Source organism: Fukomys damarensis, unplaced genomic scaffold (genome assembly GCF_012274545.1).
Source record: "Fukomys damarensis isolate Sample0158 unplaced genomic scaffold, DMR_v1.0_HiC HiC_scaffold_33, whole genome shotgun sequence".
Taxonomy (NCBI): Eukaryota; Metazoa; Chordata; class Mammalia; order Rodentia; family Bathyergidae; genus Fukomys; species Fukomys damarensis.
The window spans coordinates 41,258,332-41,280,417 of NW_022900945.1; the positions used below are offsets into that span (position 1 = coordinate 41,258,332).

Consider the following 22,086-nt stretch of genomic DNA (forward strand, 5'->3'; position numbering starts at 1 on the left):
AGTTTAGTAGATCCTTTGTAATATTAGAAATACTGTAGAAGGTCAGGGAGGAGATTGCACTGAATACATGACCTTCAGTTAAGAGTTAGAGCTATCCTTAGACATAATGGGTCAGGTGATTTGAATTTCTTACCATCAAAACAGATTTTTAACTCTCCACATTAGGGCACTTTGCCCCAACTTGAAACTGGAATTCTGGTTTACACGTGCTATGGATTTAAGAACAGGAGGCTTTTACTTAGGAGGTTTGAGGTTTAGGAGCCAGAGGTGAGTTTAACTGTTGATTTTGGTAAATATGTTGGGACTCTGAAAGTAAAACAACAATTCTCCTTAGCAATGCTAAGCAAAATTCTGAATCTTTTCATTCTGCAACCCTAGCTGACCTCTCTCAGCGAAAGGCTGAGTTTGATACCCCAAAGCCATATGTGCCCTCTTTGAAACACACCTTTAGAATTACAGTCATCTGGGAACTGGGCCAATGCTTTCCTAGCCAGAAGCTCTGTCTGTAGTTGACACTAAATTTTACTTGTTGTTTTCTTAAAGTACATAACTTTGGCAGGTTTCAGGGGAGGAGACCTTCAGAATTTTGCTGTTTTAGAAGATAAAATTGGTACTTTATAGAGATGGCAGATGTGTGCAGTTGTCCTGGTAACTAATTCAGTTTCCTCTTGGTGGCCAGGTGGTTCCAACAACTTCCAATTCAGAACTTGATATTAGTGCCCAGATTCTGAGCACCAGACTTCTTAGCAAGCAAGACATGAAGATTCCCAGTGTTCACTTCTTATGGGGAGAGTAGCCCAGCTGGCTTGTCATGCTGAACTAAAATGAATTGTGAATGTTAATTATACTGATCAATACAGTGGCCTTGGTAACAGACTTGTAGCTGCTGTAGAATCTGTTTACTTCTGGTTTGTAACAGAAAAGAGACTGAATTGGTTGGGGACATGGTGTTCTCTCTGTAATATAATGAATTGTAAGTCCAAGGAAAATGCATCCTGGAGGGGTTGACCTTATTGCCCCTCTTCCCCCAGATCTTCAGAGGGAAGCATTACTCTGGAGGTGGTTTCTGTTCTTGTTTGCCATTTGAGAGTGAACTGAGATTGGCAATGGCTTGGTTCTTAGTGGAGGTGGGGTAAAGGATGTTTACAGACCATAAAGACTAGGAGAGCACCTGGTTCGAAAACCACCGTACTTCACCTAGTTCATAATCGAAAGTGCATATTGATGAGATTAGTTTCAGCCTTTGCATTCAGGTGCCAGAACCCCTCCTATTTGGGAAGTATAGAATTCATAATTCTGCACATTCTTTTCTGACTCCATAGGGAGGGGATTAGCTGATTGCCGGGCATGTTTGGAATGTATGCTGCCAGTTTTTACTGATTTTGGACTAACCTGTGGTAAAAGTACAATCTCTGTCTTCTTCAGATAGGCTTTTTGTCATGTTCTCCTAACACCTTGTGGATTAATCAGATTGTATTAGCAGATGGAGTTGGTATTAAAGGTAGTTCTCTACTTCCTTTGCATTATTTATCTCTGAGCAAGGCATATCTAACTCATTTGTTCCTGTGTTCTTTGAGTCATTTAATCAATAGACTGGTAAACTCAGTGTGCTAGTGTTTACTTTTTCAAATCCTGCTTAGATTGTTTCTTAAATCATTACCTCTTATAGAATAGGGAGGAATGGAAGATATCTTTTACCAAGGAAGCTTTTTCAAAATACTCATTACCTGGGCCCTCAGCTAGATCTACTTAAATCAGAAGGGGTAGGGGGAGCTAAGGGTAAGGGAGCAGGCAGAGAACAGGTTGGCATTTTGAAACAGCTTGCTCAGGTAAACTTGAAAGATCCCAGATGTAGAACCACTTGTAGATTATCTAGCAAAGCTGACTAAAATTGTTAGGAAATCTGATATTGGGATGGGAATGGAGCTACCAAGTATGATAGATGACTTAAACCATGAGGAAAATCTTTTGCCTTGTATGAGAGGGCCTGAAAATAGTATACCTTAGTCTTCTCCCTAGAGCTCTGCATAGTGGCTCATGCCTGTGATCCCAGCACTCGGGAGGCTGAGGAAGGAGGATCACCTCAAATTCAAGGCCACCCTGGGCTACATAGTGATTTCAAGGCCATTTTAACCATTTGGGGTTAGAGAGCTGTGAGAGCCATAATTCAGGCTATATGTATGTACATATACATATACATACACACACACACATTGTGTAATGGGGAGTTGTCAGCCTGAAGTACATCTACAAGCCCAAGCCAAGAACTTAGAATTCTTGTCTAGAATGGAGGATGTGGTGATTGGGGTAAAGTTAGACCCTGAGTTGGATGTTTTGGACTATTATTGCATAGCCGAACTTGGTTGTTTTTCTCTACAGCAGTGACAGTTTGCAAGGGCTGGAGAATGTCTTTAGAATAAAGAGGGAATGATAAGACCTCTCTAAGCCAACAATATTTATTGAGTCTAAATTGTTTGAAACGCTAATGATTCTGACTTTGTACACTCACCCCTATCTCTAGTTTCTGGTTGGCTAGACTTCCTGAACTTGGATTAAAAATTCGGTTAGAATATGAATTTTTTTTAACATATTAATTGAACATTTCAATGAGATTCTGTCTTCAAAAAAAACACAGTAGGGCCAGGGATTTAGCTCAGTGGTTCTGCTGCCTGCCTTGCAAGCACAAGGTCCCGAGTTCAATCCCTGGTACAAAAAAAAACCCCACAGATTACAGAAATTTTGAGGCCTTAGAAATAGCCAAAGTTTAATGATCAGAGAATAAAGTGGGGAAAATAGAAGGCAGAATTCAGAAAGACATTTGACTATGCCGTTAGGTAAGCCAAGTAGCCAGCCAAAGTGAGCAAACCTTAGACTCAGACAAAAAGACTTTTTACTCTTGAGGGGGTCTGTCACTGTTGCTTTATTGTAAAATAAAACCCAGGATGAAAAGAGGGGCAAATAAGGTTTTGCTTTATTTATGCCAACATTAATATGTCACTCCTTCCCCAGGGTTAGTACAGTTGTAACTTGTACTGCAGAAGCATGAATGATACTTAGTCTGGGTCTTTGGAAGAAAGTTATGGAAAAAAAAAAAAGACGTGGCCAGTTTATAAATGAGGCTGGAGACAGTCACAGCCTAGGGTCTTATGCCAATTCTACTTTTTCCTCTCTGAAAGCTGATCTTAGTATAATCGAATTCGGGCCCTTGTGCTTGTGAGGCAGGCAGCAGAACCACTGAGCCAAATCCCCAGCCCCTCCAGGGTGGTCTATACAAGTATATTTGTTTCTCTGCCTAAGGTCACAGGGAACTTTCCATACCCACACTGAAAGATTACTGAGAAAGGGCTATATTCAAGGTTTCCAGACTAGGTCTGTCAGATCCCATTAGTGAATGGAGCCCCCAGCCTCCCTAAAGAAGTCAGGAGGCTGTAGATGGTTTTGGTTCTAACTGCTTTCCAACATGTGGAAAAACTATTCTGCTGTTAGATTACCCACATACTCTCACCATTCCATCCACAGAGGACCATGGAAGTATGGATCTTTTTGTTCCCATCAGGCTTGGACTCTTATTTTCTCCACCCCCTTTCCAAGTGTAATCAGCAGTACCTCTCATTTTCTGAAAGTTGCAATTCATTAGCAACTTTTACGAATTACATCTCTTAGCTGGTCACAGTGATGCACACCCATAGTCCCAGCTACTTGGGAGGCTGAGGCAGGAGGATCACTTAGGCCCACAAATTCAAGACTATTCTCAGCAACACATGGAGATCCCCCCAAAAAATAGAGGAAGAAGGAATTTGCATTTCTTTGTCTGGATCATTCCACTTATTCAAGAATTAATCAAGATTTAGGAGTGGAAAGTGTTCTTTTCTTGCCTAACGCTCACAAATGTTCTGGTATCATAAGCTTACAAAGCTTTAATACAGCATTAGGGTTGTGTACAACTGTCCCTTTGAAGACAGAGAATGCTGCTATTTCCCCAGCCAATTCTAAAAGAAGAAAAGTAGTACCAGGCTTGTGTATGGTTTTGTTTTGTTTCATTTTCTGCTTTTTTAATCTCCCTGATGGGAGCAAATTGCCCTAAGCAAGTCACTTAGCGCCTATTTCTGTTGTTTTCTCATTTGTGAAGTATAGATTCAATTCTCAGGTTTCAGAATGTTTTGAAGATGTAAATGAATCTGAAAGCCATTGATGTTGAGACACAGCACCTAAACTAAAACATCAAGGAAGTCTAGGCATTAGAGACCTTGTTGTGTACCGTACTAGTAAATATAGATTTTAAGCTTTTTTTCTAATTAACCATAAGTAAAAATCTGGATCTATTGCTCTCTGTTCATGAGGGTTGTTTTTTTAATGCCAAGAGTTAAAGGTGATTTGAAAACTGTTTAGATACCAGTGTTATTGATAAAATTTCCCAAATAACTTTTCTTACACAGATTTTTACTTGTTTGCCACACCATATAGCAGGAATTGTTATTCTTGTGTTTCTACCCACTTTTCTCCTTGGGAAATGGCTGTTCAGAAAGTCATGGATCAGGAAACCCAAGGGATTGTATACTAGTTACTGTGGAGCAATAGGTAACTCATTTTTAAGTAGCTATCCTTTTCACTCAGCTTGTTCCTTACAAGCCATCTAAGGTAGTAATTTAGACAATCAGAAAGAATGGCTAATATTGCCCCTATGGGATGAAAATTATAGTTGTTTTCTAAATGGTTTGACGTGACTGGTGTATTCTCTATATATTGTATCTCTAGTCTCTCCTTTTATAGTCTTACATTTTTTGTTTTTAAGAATCTAAAATCTGCTGCAACTAATCCTTAAAAGGTGTTACTTTGTCTTTTGAAGTTGAAAATCCGCAGTCTAAACTACAGGCTGGATTCTGAAAGGTTCTGTTGACCCACTTTGGAAATAATACTTGTTAACTGCCTAGTCATTATTTAACATTAGATCCTTAAAATCACATTTATTTTTAAGTCTTGTTAGGTTTTTCCTTCCTGAGCCTATACTTTATGGGAAGCAGTAGATGGTGGCTAAAAAAAACTGATGTGGTTTCTGTCTCCTTAGCCCCTGTTGGATGTTAGTCTGAGGTGCAGAACACTGACTTTCCCATAGACTCAGCTGCCACATACTGGGAGCTGCTGGGAGTTTTTCTGCCACCCGTGTGCTGCTTGGCAAGGACTTTCCATTTCTTTCACCTCCATTTAGACATAGCTTAGCTTCCCCTAATGCTGACCTGGCTCACGGTATATGGATTTAAAATGTGATTTGCCTTTAACCTCACTTAAGCTAGATCAAGGGAGGAAGAATTGTACTTATATGCTGCTAATCTTCTTCCTTCTTGATAGGCTAAAAAACTACACAGGTGACATTTGCTCAATCTGCATGGCTACCTTCCAAAATGACACAGATCCCATTTTCCTTAGAGAACGGTCCACTGATTGCTTTAAATTTTCTTTCCGTAGACAGTGTTTAAAGAGTACAGATTTGCCTGTTTGCTGAACATCTAAGCATACCTTGCAATAAACAAAGTTTGCCAGTTTAATTTCTTTTGAGCTTCATTTAAAATCAAGATTGGGGCTGGGGATTTAGCTCAGTGGTTCTGCTGTGTGCCTGGCAAGCACAAGGACCCGAGTTCAATCCCCAGTACCAAAAAAATAAAATCAAGATTGGCTTCAGAGAAAACTATAAACTAAGGCTAATGACTTATTACAGACTTATAAGGTGAACATAGTAATCCAAGTTGATCTTTATACTTTAATCATCATTAAATGTTAAATAGTGACTTGCAGTAACAGTTGATCTTACCCCACAAATTAACCTTTACATGATAAAGAAAGCATTCCTTTCAAGGGAGAACTCTGATGATCTCACTATAGCCATGGGCTGGTCTTAATATCACTAGTACTAAAACAACCTAATAATATGCCTTCTTGCAAAGGGAAGTATACTACATTTTCTGTGGAGAATCCTTGACAAAGCTAAAGCTCAGTTCATAAGGAGAAAGCAATTTTAAAATTTAGAAATATGGAATATTTCTAATAGAAAACTAGCCATGCCAGGTGTATTGGCTCAGGCCTGTAATCCCAGCATTATGGGAGGCTAAACCAGAGGGATTGCAAGTTCCAGCCCAGACTTGCCAAATTAGCAAGAACCTGTCTCAAATTTTAAAAGGGGGGCAGCTGGGGATGGAGCTTAAAGGCTTCATTGGGTTCAGTCCCCAATATCACAAAAAAAAGAAAGAAAACTATCCTCGATCCAAGAGAAGTCTATCGCTGAGCAAGGGGAGTAGAGGGACTGTTACAGGAACAACAGTCTCGAGGAATCTACTCATTGCATTTAATGAATCGATTCCTTCCTGCATTCAAAGGTTGGGCAATCTGTTGAGTCCACAGATATGAAAAATATCTTTGAGAAAACTGAGGAAGTTTGTATATAGTCTAAATATGATCATATAGAATTATTGATACTATTCTCAAGTGTGGTAATGTCATCGAGACTCTGAAGGAAAAGTACTGTTATTAGAAGGTGCATGGTGAAAATTTTATTGGTGAACTTTGGTGTTTGCAACTCTTTCTTTTTTTGTTGGTAGGGAGACCATTTGAAAGTATACATATGTATGTACCTGTTTATTTGCAAAGAAAAATCTAATATGGAAAATGAAAAGATTCAGCTTAGGTGTAAAGTATGCAGATGTTTATTAAACTATTCTTTTAAAATTTTTCTATGTTAAAATGATCATAATAAGTATAAATACAGAAAATACATCAGTGTGCTAGGGAAGAGTGTGGATGAGTGTGTTGAGAACCAAGATGTCTTCAGTCACCTGTACTTGTTTCTTTGGTTGAGGGGTGAGGTTACTGGAGATTGAACCCTGGGCCTTATATTGAGCCACATCCCTAGCCCTATCTTGAGACAAATTCTTCTTAAACCACTTAAGGCTGGGCTCAAACTTGTGATTCTCCTGCCTTAGCTTCCCAGAATGCTAGGATTTCAGGTGTGCACTACTACACCTGGCTTTTATTATTTGTGTTTAAAGTGGGGCCACACGATGTAGCCCAGGCTGGCCTCAAATTCACAGTGATCCTTTTACCTCAGCACTGGCTTTATTTTAAAAGTCTAAAGTTGATGATAATTCAGTGTAATAAGAAAAAGGAATGAGTGGCATGCTTTTTTAATAATATTGGTGGTGGGATTAAGGGTGAGAGAAGTATGAACAGGGCAGGCAACTGGGGAGACAGCTAAACAGACCCTGAAATATAGTCTAGGTGTGTATTCCAATCTGTTTAAATCATAGTTTTCAAAAGATTAGGAAACTCTTCGCTGTCCTACTTATTGCTATTTTTTTAAACCTCTTAATTTTACCAGTCAGAAGCGTAGATCAGTCATGTTGTCTAAATCCTTTAGGAGACAATAGAAAGCCAGTGAAGTGTCTTGTCACTTAAGAAGAGAGCAGAATAACTGATAAGAACAAACCACTGGCTCTTTGGGGGAATTTTCCAAGCTGATTCTCTCACTTTAGTTACTTGGAGTGTGCGGCCTAATAATGTCTCATTTCTTCCTCCCACCAGCATTGACAAAAGAGTTGAGTCCCCCTTCAAAAGGAGTAAGTCCTTCTAACTGTGGAACTGGACTCTAGCAGTGTGTGTGTATATGTGTGTGTTATATCCAGTTACTGTTGAGTCACAGAGAAGGGTAAAGTGGGGGAGAGAGATAAAAGCTGTGATTAGTCAGTCTGCCCACTCCCTTCCTCCTAGAAACTCAGGCCCCATGTGGGGAGACTGAGAATTTAAGAAACCTGGGACGGGAAAGGAGGTCAGGGAGCAGCCAAATCCTGCTGAGTCTCAGAAGACCACTTTCTGCACCCAGGAATGGAAGAAGTAGCTGAAGGTGGATGTAGGTTGGACTCTATGGCCTGAGATTGATTCTCTTGAGATACATTGTTTATAGGTGGTTGTGTCCAAGGACTGTCTTAGGAAGGGGTTGCCCTTCTTTGGGAAATTTGCCTAATTGAGATGAAAGATAATACTTCAGTATATTTCTTGTATCGAGAAGTTGGTGTTTTATTACTGTTTCTTTGGTTTCATCCAAAATGGAAATCAGACCAATCACTGTTAAGTATCAAGAAAAGGTGTTGCACTTGTTTAGGCTGACTGCCATGACCTCTTTCCCAAAGAGGAAGTGAGTCAGAGTACAGTCTTTAAAAGATTAATCAGCTGGGTGTGGTGGCCTGTGCGCTTGGGAGGCTGAGATGGGGGTCACTGTGAGTTAGTTCAAATCCATCCTGGGCTATATAGTGAGACCCTGTTTTAAAAAACCAAAAATAAAATAAATAAATTAGCTGGAATATGTGTAAAAGGGGGGTTAGAAAAGATGTAGAAAGCCTGGAAAGTATTCTAGCACATTGCTTAGTAGTTAACCTTGTTCAATTTCCAGCTTCTAATAAGTCACTTTTTTGCTCAGTGCTAAGTGTCAGCTAAAAAATATCCTGCCCATAATTTCTAAACAGAAAAATCGCTGCATATATCATGATATATGTATGCAGTGGGACCACATATTTAAATAAATTTAAGTAAATTTAGAAAATGTCCCAGAAAACTGAGAGAGCACCAGAAGAAAGATACTAGCCCTTCAAATAATCTTCATCAGTAAAAACCTGAGCCCTCCACACACTTCTAAGGTGTGCTTTGTTAATGATTTGTTTTCCTAGTAATTGGCTGTTTACCTTTGAGTCTGGTTCTTCACCCTTAGGAGGAAACCTTTCTGGGGAAATTAAAAGCTATTAGGCATGTGAAACAACAAGTTTGATAAGATGTCTAGCCTAACCTTTAATTTTTAGATGTCTAAGTAATATCCAGATAAAACAATGACTACACTATCTAACATCTTCATAAAGGAGCAGTGGAATTCCATGGCCAAACCATTTTCGTTATCATTACACCATAAGTGAAAACACATCAAGATTTTTAGGTTTTTTTTTAGTTTGGTTTATGTGTTGTTGTGTTTTTTTGTTTGTTTGTTTTTTGTTTGGTTAGGGGTTTTTTGTCTCATTTTTTGTGGTACTGGAGATTGAATTTGGGACCTTGCACTTGCAAGGCAGGTGACAGTACCACTGAGCTAAAGCCCCAACCCCACATCAAGGACCATATTTCCTCACATTGATCTTTCCTGGAGTGCTTTGGATACCTGAGGTGCCTAGTAAATGTGCTGATTAAAAGAATATAATGCACAATGGGTATTATCCTGATTAACATTCAAAAGTTGTAGATCATAGAATTCTGGTAGTTTAATCCTAATTTAAGAGAAGGCAAAATTGGATAGGCCTGGGAAGGAATGTAACTAAGCTTTAACATCTGAGTATATAGTCCGTGTGTTTGTAGAAGTAAATTCAGCTTCCATTGGTAAAAATTATTAGGATCAACTAAACAAGTCATTTATAACAATTTTTTTCTTGAGGCTTATAGATTATTGGATTGCCTGTGATCTTTATTTCTTGGTGAGTTCTGTATAACAACTCTTTCAGTTCACTCTGTCACTGGGCTTACCACTAGGTGGTAGAGGCCAAGTACCTAATGATTTATTTAGTAGAGCTTTTGTTTACCCGCCTCAGTATTAGACAGAAGGAAGTCAGCCATCATACCTGCTAAGCTATTTGAAGAGGTGCTTTAAAATAGCTCATTAAATTGGCCTGATATTTAATTGGATTTTTAAGACACAGCAAGTAGATTTCTGTATTTGGCTATGCTATTTGAAGAATGGGTCCATCTGACCTTCTACTCTTTCTCAGCTGTGCTATTAATTCAAGAGTAAATGTTAATGTGCTTATTCAGTTGTGGTAAGGCTAGATGGTGGGTAGCTAAGTACAAAATAGTTAACATAAGGCTTTTTACTTTAAAGTAATTTTTTTTCCGGGTGTATTGGCACACACTTTCAATCCCAGCACTTGGGAGGCTGAAGCAGGATCGTGTGAGTTCAAGGCCAGCCTGATATATATAGTGAGACCCTGTCACAAAACAAAAGATACTTTTTGGCACTTTTTATCTACTTACCCTTCTTTTTGCCCATTTGCAGAAACACTGAAGCATACCAACTAGGACTTAATGATTGAGGTAGCATGCTTGCTTTAGCATGCATTGCATGAGGCCCTAGGTTCAGTCCCCAATACTGGGGAAAAAAATTAACAAGGCCTAAAAAACATAAAGCATAACTTTGCAATTGTCATGTGTGTGTGTGCGCGCACGTGCCAGGGATCCAACTTGGGACCTTGTGCTTGCAAGCCAGGTGGTGGAACCACTAAGTTAAATCCCTGGCATGCATTTGTCTTTTGATGTGCTTTTTCCCAAATTGACATATTTTGCTTAAATGCAGTGAGTCTCACCGAGTCAAAGGTTGTTATTGAGATCTCATTTCATTAGAGAGGGAAATGACCTCCATCCACATGTCGCTTTGGGCAGCAGTATTTTTATTTACAATATAAAGGTGGCTTCAGGAGGTTGTTCACCAAGGGAGAAACAGACAACCAGTGGAGCCAGTTGGCCTGGAATAAACAAGAGTAGACATATTCCACAGCATTAGCTGTAATTCAGGTTCTCTACAGCATAGTTTGGGTTGAGAGGAAAGACAAGATTATTGTACATTTGTATATTGTCTAGCCACCTTACAGAAGTGAGAATATCAATGAACTACAAGAATAGACAGCCACCCACCCACGTCTTGGCTTGAGCTAACATTCTGCCCACTTCAGATGTGGACCATCAGCCATGGGGGGATACAGTGGTGCGGGCACAGCACTGGTTTGTAAGCTGCTTGCCATACAGTCTGATATTTTTAGATGGGAAAGATTTTGCTAAACTTGAGGCTACTGGTGATCTTTATTAATATGGAGGGAGATTATGAATATTAGTTCTTAGATTAAGAAATATTTGCAGCTCGCTACAGTCATCTCTGTATATCTTTTATTAAAAATTTGCAAATGTTATTGTACTTACCTCCCACACCACACCCCCATGTAGGTGGTATTTGGGAATGTGCCCATAGCCTTCTGGGGGAAAAAAAAGATAAATAGGAAAAGGAATCATAAAAGCCAGGAGAGGAGAGCTGAACAGGCTTCCCATGACTCAGTAGAGAGGCTGATAGAGGAGGAGCTGCCACTGGAGACTGAAGAGGCACTGATGGTCTCTTGGCTGATTATATTGTCCATCAGCAAAATGACTGCACACTGGGTTGAAGTCATTACCTTGGCCCTGGATTAGTCTCTTCAGTAAAACCAGCTTTTACTGACTGCATAAGTCATGTGAACATGCAGTGGGTAATCCTGTCTAAAAGAGCAAATGCTAACCTGTGGCCATCTCCATACATTGATTTTTTGTTATTTTCCTCTTTGATATTTATAGCACCTAATCTAGAAAAGTGGGTTTGGAGGGCCAGGGATTTAGCTCAGTGGTTCCGCCTCCTGCCTCACAAATGCAAAGACCCAAGTTCAATCCCTGGTACCAAAAAAAAAAAAAATGAATGTCAAAAGTGGGTTGGGGCAGGGATTTGGCTCAGTGGTTCTGCCGCCTGTCTCACAAGCACAAGGACCTGAGTTTGATACCTGGTACCCCAAAAAAAGTGGGTTTGGATGTACAAAAATACTTATATTCTACTGGTACAATATATATGGTTCAGCTCAAATCTTCATTTTTGTTTATCTTTGAAGCTTGATCTTACACAAGAAAATATTTTGAAAATTTCACTCACTACAAATTTTTATTGAATACCTTCTTAGATTTATAAGATTCTGACCTAGATGCCAGGATGTTTAGCTCTTTTCCCTTTATGCCTTTAGGATTTGTCCTTAGATTTGCCATAGTAAAACAGGCTATGAGCTATGCCCTCTCCTTATTTCACAGAGTAGCCAAAAGAAAACAACTTGCCCAGCTATATGTATTGAACAAAGTTCAGTCTTAAACAGAAGTAAACCCAGGTACCTTCTGCTCAACTGCATTCTCTCACTTTCATTTCTGATGTGAACCATGTTCGATAGAGCTGAAAGCACAAATCAGTGCCCCCTGATGGCTGTTTTATGACCTGTGGAGTCATGCCAATTAAGTTTTTGGTTTGTTCATGTTAATTGCCTATGTCTAGGTTGTACACTTAAGCTTGATCCTTATACTACAGGTTTGTACCACCCCTGCTGAAGAGTACTTGTTGTAGAAGAAGGGAAGGTCATATGACTGTAATGTGTGGTTTACTGTTGTGGTTTGAAAGTGGCTATAGCCATGTTGCTTCCATTATGCAGATTTTAATCTGTAATACTGTACATTTGCGAAGTTACTTGCTAAAGGCTTAGTTTAATGAATTCTCCATGGGAACCTCTTCACAGTTAGTCAGATTGTTACAAGAATTTCAAGTCAGAGTCTCAAACCATCCTGTTTATTTCAGGAAAGTGAAGTTTATTTTAGATTTTGAAGAAAGGGCCTATTAGAGTCTAAACAGGAGTTCGGGAGGAAGATTTAAATCATGTAATAAAATACGGTATGTCCACCTTAAAGCCATCCATTAATTTGTCTATAATATTAATTGAAAGCTGTTTGCTATTCATTAAAGGCAGTCTTCCAAATATCCTTCAAACATCTAGTTCTGATTTATTTAAGGAAATTTTTAATACAAAGTTTACCATTGTTTTCTTCCTTCCAATTCATCCTGATTAGTTAGAATTTACTAGGGTGTATGTTTTAAAATTTTCTCTTCCATCAGTATATTCTGGTATTTTAAATTTTTATTAGGTATGGAAGGTCCTCAGGCTATTCCTTTGGCTTTTCAAAGCATAGACTTATGACTGGGCTCTGAATTTTGACACCCTAATGCCCATCACCATTTCTAGGCCTCACTTCATAAATCTTTCAAAAAGCAAAAGCACTGCAAACTTCAGAATAAGAATGTGCTACTGTTGCAGAAGGAACTGGTAAATGACACACAGAGACACAAGAAAGGATTAAAAAAAAAAAGTTGACTTTGCTAGCAGAGGGTCGGCCTTTACCAAGGGCTGTGCCAAATGACTGACCTTGGGCTGGGTTACAATCCTTTTATAGGAGTTTTACAATCATGAGCTCATTTTAGGTAGTTCGATAAGACATTCCAGTTCACTCAGTTCCCATCACAAATCATGGTCAGGAGACAGTTTAATTTTAACCCAAATGTAGCACCTTCTTTGTGGTTAGGATGTTTATCTTTAGGATTTGCCTAATTAGCTATTCTAGTCCACAAGAGTAGGGGTCAGGATTAGGAAAACAGGTCTGGTGACATTCCTTCCATCTTAACTCTTTATATGTAGTCATATGATTTACAGAAAATTTAGGGTTTAGTGTGTAAGTGCACTTTGCTTGTAATGTATGGCGATTGTTATCTTAGTTTAAACATCTGGTCTTACACTGGGGATTTGGCTAAGCACCTCCAGCATCTGTTAATCCTATAATGTTTTAAACTGGGGCTATGTGCCTTCAAGCTTTGTAGTTAATGATGAAACCTCTAGTATTGTCCTAAGAAACAAGCAAAACCAAATTACAGAAGCGAAAAACAGCAGTTATTTTGTATTTATTTCCTTAACATTTTTTAGGTTTCAGACTATTTACAGAAATTCTCTTTATTACTACAAGAGAACATGCAGGAAAGACAAACCAGAAGAACTGTGAGATCATATCTGTTTTCTGATGGCATTGGGAAAAAGGGTGTAGTGTGTTTATCAAGGTTATAAGAGGGAAGAAAATTTAATGGGATGGAAAAAGACTTGTAAAATTGGACACATTAAAAGAAGTTGGCTCTTAAGCTCCCCCTGCTCCCAGCCTCAAATGCTGCTGCAACAGTTGGAAAGAGGGAGTAACTGGCATTCAGAAGTCTGAAAGCAACCTCTGCCCTCTCTCATATCTGGTGGGAGACTTACTGGCTTAGTAGAAGCCACATATGTTGGCTATTAAGGAAGATGATGGCTTTAAAAATTGAGTATTTCATAGTATTATAAGTTTTCAACTTTTTGTCCTTCTCTTACAGCAAATCCAATTTGCTGATGACATGCAAGAGTTCACAAAATTCCCAACTAAGACTGGCCGAAGATCTTTGTCGCGTTCCATCTCACAGTCTTCCACTGACAGCTACAGTTCAGGTACTGTGAGCTTCATGTCCTCTGATCTCCTTTCCTGTTCACTACCTGGTATTCTTCATTGGAAGCTGAAAATAGCTCATATCAAAACTAGTTGTCAGCTATTAATTAGTGATTGGGCAATGGGAATGTGTCCAACCAGGCTTGAAGCTAGAGAAGCTTTTGTCATGAGACTCTTTCCTTGACTGCCTCTGGGTGTGGTCCATGGCCAGTGCCCAGTTGGTAGTACCAGGCTAATTCCTATCCCCACATTTATCTGACCACATTTCACAGGGAGAGACAATTTTAACTGACAGAACTGGCCTTGAAAAAGAAGTGTTTTAAGCATAATTTATGTTTGAAGCATAAAATACACCCTGCCACCTATTTTTTTCTTCTTATCTCAAAGGCCACTTGAATTAGAAGAATAAATAAATAATAAATAAAAATAGAATAATAAAAATTAGTATTCAGCTCCTTTTATGTTCTAGATTACTGCTTATGTTGAAGTTTTCTCCCTGTAACCTCTGGAGTGAGAAAAATGCAAACTACTACAGTATGACTCCAGCACTGTTTGTTTTCAGTTTTCCCCTCCTGTCTTAGCTGTCTATAATAAGTAGTCTTTTTCTGATTGAATTATGCAGAGAGGTTATTAGAAAATGAGTATGGAAAAAGATATTGAACCTTAGAATTGAATACTAGAGGAAACATTAGGAGCATCTAATATAACTCCTTTGTTCACCTGAAGATTTCATTGTTAGAAGATTAAGAAACATGCCCATGGTCACAGGTTGCCATTAATATTAGCAAAGAGACTTGGGTGTACCAAAAGCCATTTGTTGTCTTTTGCCACAATACTGTTCGCGTTGTGTTATTAACATTAAAAGGTGGGCTTGAGGGATAAGGAATGAAAGCAAACAAACAAAAATTTAAAATTTACCTCTGCCTTGTGCCATTGGTAACCCTATATAGACAAGATAGGCAGACAAGAACAAATAGAGGTATATAGTATTAACTATTGAAATAAATGAATATATGGATTCACAGGTGACATAATATTCAAAAAGCAGTTTTAAATATAATGGTTATCATAAATGAGAAAGTATCTTGGGGTGACAGATAAAAAGGGAGTAGGTAACCAACAGTCTAATTATAGCTGAGACAGAAGGCAAATTATTTTGAAAGATTTAAGTTATAAGAGGAAGCTAGAATGAGTGAAGAGGTCTTCAAAGATCTTGATAGTCATGTTATAGAAACCTATTAGAGCATTTTAGAAAGCTTACTGACACAGTTAAATTGTCACAGTAGAGAAAATAACCTTTAGTGATACTTGTGTTCACTGGACTTCTGTCCTTTAGAGCACCTGTGTATAGAAGTCAGTAAGAGGGTCTCGATGCACTGGCAGAAACAGCGGTGAGGAACACTCGATTCAGAGAGGGAAGAAGTGACTTGAAAGGTAAAGAGTAATTGTATACCTTCCTACAGTCTATCTGAAGGATATATTTAGGTTTTATGTACAACTCTTAAAGTCAGTCCTCTTGACAGACTTCCCCAAGGCTACTGACAGAATCAAATCTGCTCATTTTCTATGTCATTTCTTTCCTTCTCTGTGTTCCTTAAGCACAACACAGTATAAAATCCCTTTGTGAGACTCGATACTTTCATCTGTATCAGACTGTATCAGTGGTACAGTCTTCTGACCAGCAACATCAGCAGCATGTGAGAACATGTTAGAAATGGCAGGTTTTAGACATTTTGAGATACCAAATGGGAAACCTTAGCTGTGAGGCCCAGCAGTCTTTCTAAACCTTCTGTGGGCTTCTGACAGATGCTTAAGTATGAAAACCAGTGATCTATAGAAACAGCATTCTTTATTTCCCCTAAATTGTTCTTCCATTTTTTGTCAGGTCTGGTTCAAATCCAGATTGGAACCAACTTCTATTAACTGGGATCACTACAGGTGGTACAGGATTAGGGTCCACAGCTCCTTTCACAGGCACTAAAAGTACAACAATATTGTTAGAATGGTTAAAAATGCAATTCTGAGAGATCCACAACTGTTTCAGTCATACCAGCTCTTAGACCCTGGAGGAATGGAACTGAGAGTTATGTAAAAGAGAGCTCCAATTAAGAATGTCCGCTTCACTTAAATGACAGCCCCCAGGGGCTGTACTCTGTGGAGGTGGGGGCCATCCAGATTAGCTTGTCTATCTGTGTTTCTTTACTGGTTCTAGCTGCATCCTACACAGATAGCTCTGATGATGAAGTTTCCCCCCGAGAGAAGCAGCAAACCAACTCCAAGGGCAGCAGCAATTTCTGTGTGAAGAACATCAAGCAAGCAGAATTTGGACGCCGGGAGATTGAGATCGCAGAGCAAGGTAAAGAAAGGGAATGGATGAAGACTACAAGCAACCCGCTTACTGATCATCAGGATCCACACACAGCTTAAGACTTGAAAGTGTCCTGGGAAAAAACGATTTCCTGGACCTTCAGATAATGCTTCTCTGTATGGAGCTTGAGCCTCAGGACTCCTGCTCTTGTTTTCCATCTTCCTGTTCTCAGCATGTGGTAATTACACAGAGTAGTTTCTGTCTTTCTCCCCCATGACACCATTTTCAAAGATCTACACTGCTGAGTCAGCAAGTCCTGGATTACTACATAGTGGTTAATTATGTGGGATCTTACTGAAAATGCCAGTCCCAGAGGCCCAGATTCCCAGAAGCAGCTGGTGTGGGGAGGTTCTAAGCTAGAATATGGTGCCCTTGGGTCTTGTTTGGTTCTGGGCACCCTCTGTAGAGCAGAATAAAAGTTCCTGGCGATTAGTTAAAATTTTAATTTGTCTATGACACCCCACTGCCTGGAGGGTCTCTTTACTTTCACATTGAAGGCATGCTGCTATGTACTAAGAGTGAGTAGAGAAACCAAACAGAATGACACAGTAGGTAGTGTGCAAGGAAAAACAGTAGCACATGGCTTCTGCTAGGGGTAAAGTTCTTCCTGGTCTGATCATTATGTATGAAAGTCCATTAGCCGGTGTTGTTAACTATTTCCCTCTCCTCCCAAATGACTGATGAGACTTACTCTCCATGTGGGTCAGTTATACTTCATTCACTATTCAGTCCTCTGTATATACTACACTTGATCTTAGCCAAAAGGCCGAGAAGCGATAGTCCTCTGTATATAAAGCAGAACGGAAGAGAAAGACAGAAATGCTAAATGGTTGAATGACAGTTCTCCACTGTTACTCTGCTGGTGAAGCCAGTGATCATCAAAAAAAAATGTGCTTAGAGTTTTCCAGGCTCTTTTCACTGTATCTCAAGTGACCCAATCCAGCCCTAGATGTGGGTGGGCAGGAAAGAATGGTACTGCTAGTGCAGTCCTAGCTCAAATGCTCTGTTCTTTCACAGACATGTCTGCTCTGATTTCACTCAGGAAACGTGCTCAGGGGGAGAAGCCCTTGGCTGGTGCTAAAATAGTGGGCTGTACACACATCACAGCCCAGACAGCGGTGAGTTTGTTGGAAGAAAGTAGAGGGATTTCTAATAAAGGGAAGAAAGAAACAGGTTTGGCATTTTGTTTTGTTTTGTTTTCCCAGCTTACTTTTCCCTCCCTATCTAGCTAACTTTGGAATGCTAAATACTAAATGGGATCCCTGTGGGATCTCCCACAATATAGGTTAGTTAGTTTGTTTTTGAATCAGTGAGCTGTCGCAAATCTGATGTCGGGAGATTTGAAATATTGTTACCAAAATGTTATTAAGACTTTGGGTATAAATACCAATATGCCTTTCTGCTTGAATGTATACTTTTATTTATCTTTTTTATGTATGTGGTACTAAGGATTGAACCCAAGGCTTTCACACTAAGCTATATCCCCAGCCCTTTTTAAATTTTTTTCTTTTAAGACAGTGTCATGCTACATTGCCCAGGCTGGGATTGAATTACAGTTCTCTGCCTCAGCTTCTCAAAACACTGGGATGACAAGCGTTCACCACCATGCCTGAGCAGATTTTACCCTTTTATGACTTCCCCAGTGTAGCACCTATTGCTGCAGAGTTCTGGGTGTTGTGTTCTTTCTGAGCCTCCTCCTCCCCTTTCTTACCCTGTGTCCTACACATCCACACAGGTGTTGATTGAGACACTTTGTGCGCTGGGGGCTCAGTGCCGCTGGTCTGCTTGCAACATCTACTCAACTCAGAATGAAGTGGCTGCAGCACTGGCTGAGGCTGGTAAGCTCAGTTTTTTCCACTACATTTGCCTGGAATGAATTCTCTAGACATAGTTTTTATGTGTCAGAATTGTCATTACAATGTCATATATGTTTAGGAACTATAAAATTTGAGTGTAATAAGATATCAACAGGGAGAGGATGGATAATAAAATCAAGTCTGTATCCATTATGGAATATTATGTAGTCTAGTCATTAAAAATGATCTTTGAAAAGAATTCAAGGACCTGTGGAAATTCCCGGTTCTAATGTCAAATGAAGAATATTAAAGTGTATGAACTCGCCTAGTTTATTTTCACCAGGTCTTACAAGTTTTCAGAGAACATAAGTAACCACTGCCTTTTATATTGATAATATGCAAGGCCAGTGATTTAGCTCAGTGGTGCCACCGCCTGCCTTGCAAGCTCAAGGACTCGGGTTTGATCCCTGGTACTAGATAGATAGATAGATAGATAGATAGATAGATAGATAGATAGATAGATACATAGATAGATAATATATTGCTGAAAATGTATGCACTACTGGTAAGTTTAATCAAATATGAAATAATTTTTATTGCTAAACTGTTTAGAAGAAAGTCATCATGGAGTTTCTTTGAGAACCTCATATTCCTAGGATTTTCAGAAAGTAATTTTATAGAAATACTTTTGTCCTTCTTGCTTGGTTTTTTCTGGTAAGAGTTTATTGTAAAAAAATCTTAGGAAGTTAAAAAAATCCATAATCCCATTACAGAGAGCTATCTAACAAATTTTTCCCTTTTTTCTGTTCTACATTGATGAAATAAATCTGAGTCTGTATATACTCTTATAATCTATATACAAACATTCCTCATTTAACAATCAAGTTCAGTTCTTGCAAGTAAGTTGTTAAATGAAATGGTCACTAAATGAGGATGTATGTAGTATGTATGTTATAATACTCAAAGAAATGGTCAGAGAAAACTCTGACTTGATGACTTTGCTTTTATTTGTATAACTCTTACATGCAGTACTGTAATATATAACAAAATTATGGTACTATACTATACAGTACAACTATCAAAAAGTACAGTGCTGTATAAATAAGGTGTACTGCACCAAAAAATTCATTTGGGCTCTATAAACTAGATATACAGACTGTACCAAAAAAAAAAAGATGGGTCATAAATCTGAGTGGCAGTCATTAACACAGGTCATTAACAAGGAATATTTGTATAACTGTTTCAGTAGTCATTTTTTATATCACTGAAAACTGACAGCATTGTTTGTATTGCTTATTCATACAGTGCCATGTGATTTTACTTTATTATTTTCCTAATATTGAACATTTAAGTTGTTTCAAGAAGTTTGTTCGTATATATAATGCTCCAGCCAGGTATGGTGGCACATACCTATAATCCTAGTTCTTGGGAGGTTGAGGCTGGAGGATCACTGCCAGTTTGAGGCCAGCCTGGGTTACATAGTAGCTCAAGGCCAGTCTAAACTACATAGCAAGACCCTATCTCAAACCCCCAAAAAACAATAATAATGATAATGATGATGCTTCCGAGAACAACTTTGTCTTGATTCACCCTTCATTTTATCTCCTTAGAGTAGAGTTTTAAGTATAAAGTTGGCCCAATGAGAATAAATACTTAAGTTTTTCCCTCTCTAGAATAGGTTCTTGCCCTTTTCTCTCCACATGGATCTCAGAAATTGTTACTGGCATAGGATACTCCTCATAGGAAGAATTGGCTAATTTATTTCTGTCTCTATAGGAGTTGCAGTGTTTGCTTGGAAGGGAGAGTCGGAAGATGATTTCTGGTGGTGTATTGACCGCTGTGTGAACATGGATGGGTGGCAGGCCAACATGGTAATAATGCATGTCCATGTTATATTTTTGACTATAGACTTATTTCCTTTTTTCAAAGCATGGTTCCCTAAATATGTTTTTGGATGTTTGGTCTTATACACTGACTTTGTTGCTAAAGCTTTTGTTTAGCTTGAAACCTATTAAAAATGGGCCAGAAATGTGCAAGGCCCTGGGTTTGATACCCCAGCACCAAAAAAAAAAAAAAAGAATGGGTTTGAGTACTGAATGGAAAGGTGGGGGAAGGGTAATACTAGCTGAACATGTGGCTCAAACAGCAGAACAAAACAGAAGGAAATGATGTGATCCCTCCTGGTGTAGGAATCTCTCTGGTTTCTTTCCTTCCTGCCTGCCCCAGCTCTTTTTTGTTTTGTTTTATTTTGTTTTGTTTTTGCATTCAAAGGGACTCTATATTCAAGACTTAAGACTAAAAATGAATCTGCAACAAGCCTAATACTCTTCATTGTAGCCTAGAGCAAACCTAGGAATCATTTTAACCTTTTTATACCAACAAATTTGACTGTATTTCCACTGTCCAAGCCTGTTCTAGGGAGCTCTAAGGAGTGCTCTTCTAAAACACACAGGGCTATCTTACTAGTACAGAAAGTGGGCTCAAAGTTCCCCCCAGCTCTAGCAGCCTGAATGCCCATAGAAGTCTTCTGGCTGTTCTATAGATCCTGGATGATGGGGGAGACTTAACCCACTGGGTTTATAAGAAGTATCCAAACGTGTTTAAGAAGATCCGAGGCATTGTGGAAGAGAGCGTGACTGGTGTTCACAGGTAACAGATTCTGGAGTAGCTGCCCCTTGTGTCCTTGCCTCAGCAAATTCTTCTGGTCTCTGTTAGGCTTCAGGGCCGTGTTTCAGATGTGCAGTGACTAAATGGGAATATCTTCATTAGCTAAAACTGAGGTTTACTTTTGAAAATTTTAGGTGATCCTAGAAGAAAGCTTTTCAGGTTCTAGTTGACACATTTTTCTCTCCTATTTACTTCACCAAGTAATTCTCAAATAGTGTTTTGGGCCAGGGGAGTAAGGGATGAATGTTATCTTGGAAAACTCAGTATTGTGTTCCAATATTGTATTTGAAATATGAAAAAAAATTGTAAAACTACATATTATATACAAAAAAGTAAAACTGGGCAAAATATTCTTGGCTCGATAAAAATACCTAAAAAAAAGATACCTGGAAGTGTTTCTCAATTAGGGGGTGCATTGCACATGCTTCCTGTTCATACACACCAAAGCAGAGTCATTTGGTCTTTATCAGAAGTAGGCACGGGTTTAAAGATGAAGGAATGCTGGCCTAAGGATATGATATCCCCTTTATGAAGTAGAAGTAAAGTTCTTCAACTGAAAGGTTTTTTATTTTCCTTCCAAAATTAAAGGGTAGAGGGAAAAGAAAATGAAAAAAGTCAGGAGAGATGACAAGGAAATGATGTTTACTAATATCCTTGGGCATTAATAAAACCTGGGGAGGACAGCATAGAATTTGAAAAGAACAAAACCAATTTTGCCATGTATTATGTTTTTCTAGCTCACTGGTTTTTGTTTGTTTTTGTGGCCTCTTCTCCCTTTAGGCTATATCAGCTGTCCAAAGCTGGGAAGCTCTGTGTTCCGGCAATGAATGTCAACGATTCTGTTACCAAACAGAAGTTTGATAACTTGTATTGCTGCCGAGAATCTATTTTGGATGGGTAGGTTGAAATGTACATATATTTAAACTTAAAGGGGTTAGAGTCAGATTGGGTTTCAGTGTTAGTCTGGTATCATTGTAGTCTTGTCTCCTGGCCTTTTTGCCTTTAAAACCACACTTTAGGGCCGGGGATTTGGCTCAGTGGTTCCGCCACATGCCTTGCTAGCGCAAGGGCCCTAGTTCAATCACTGGTACCAAAAAAAAAAAAAAAAAAAAAAACACA

At 38.9% G+C, this 22,086-nt stretch overlaps 1 protein-coding gene and 1 pseudogene across 4 annotated transcripts in view; one reads left to right on the plus strand and one right to left on the minus strand.

Annotated features, from left to right (window-relative positions):
- The window catches only part of Ahcyl1 (adenosylhomocysteinase like 1), a 37,462-nt gene that overhangs the window by 8,275 nt on the left and 7,101 nt on the right, over window positions 1–22,086 (plus strand). For all 4 annotated transcript variants that reach the window (XM_010606006.1, XM_010606005.2, XM_010606009.3 and 1 more), the window contains exons 2-8: window positions 14,027–14,138; window positions 16,349–16,492; window positions 17,522–17,622; window positions 18,240–18,342; window positions 20,077–20,171; window positions 20,843–20,949; window positions 21,748–21,864. In XM_010606006.1, the coding sequence (XP_010604308.1) occupies window positions 14,027–14,138; window positions 16,349–16,492; window positions 17,522–17,622; window positions 18,240–18,342; window positions 20,077–20,171; window positions 20,843–20,949; window positions 21,748–21,864 (779 nt within the window). The remainder of the gene's footprint in view (window positions 1–14,026; window positions 14,139–16,348; window positions 16,493–17,521; window positions 17,623–18,239; window positions 18,343–20,076; window positions 20,172–20,842; window positions 20,950–21,747; window positions 21,865–22,086) is intronic.
- Window positions 17,202–17,282, minus strand: LOC117284084 (annotated as a pseudogene).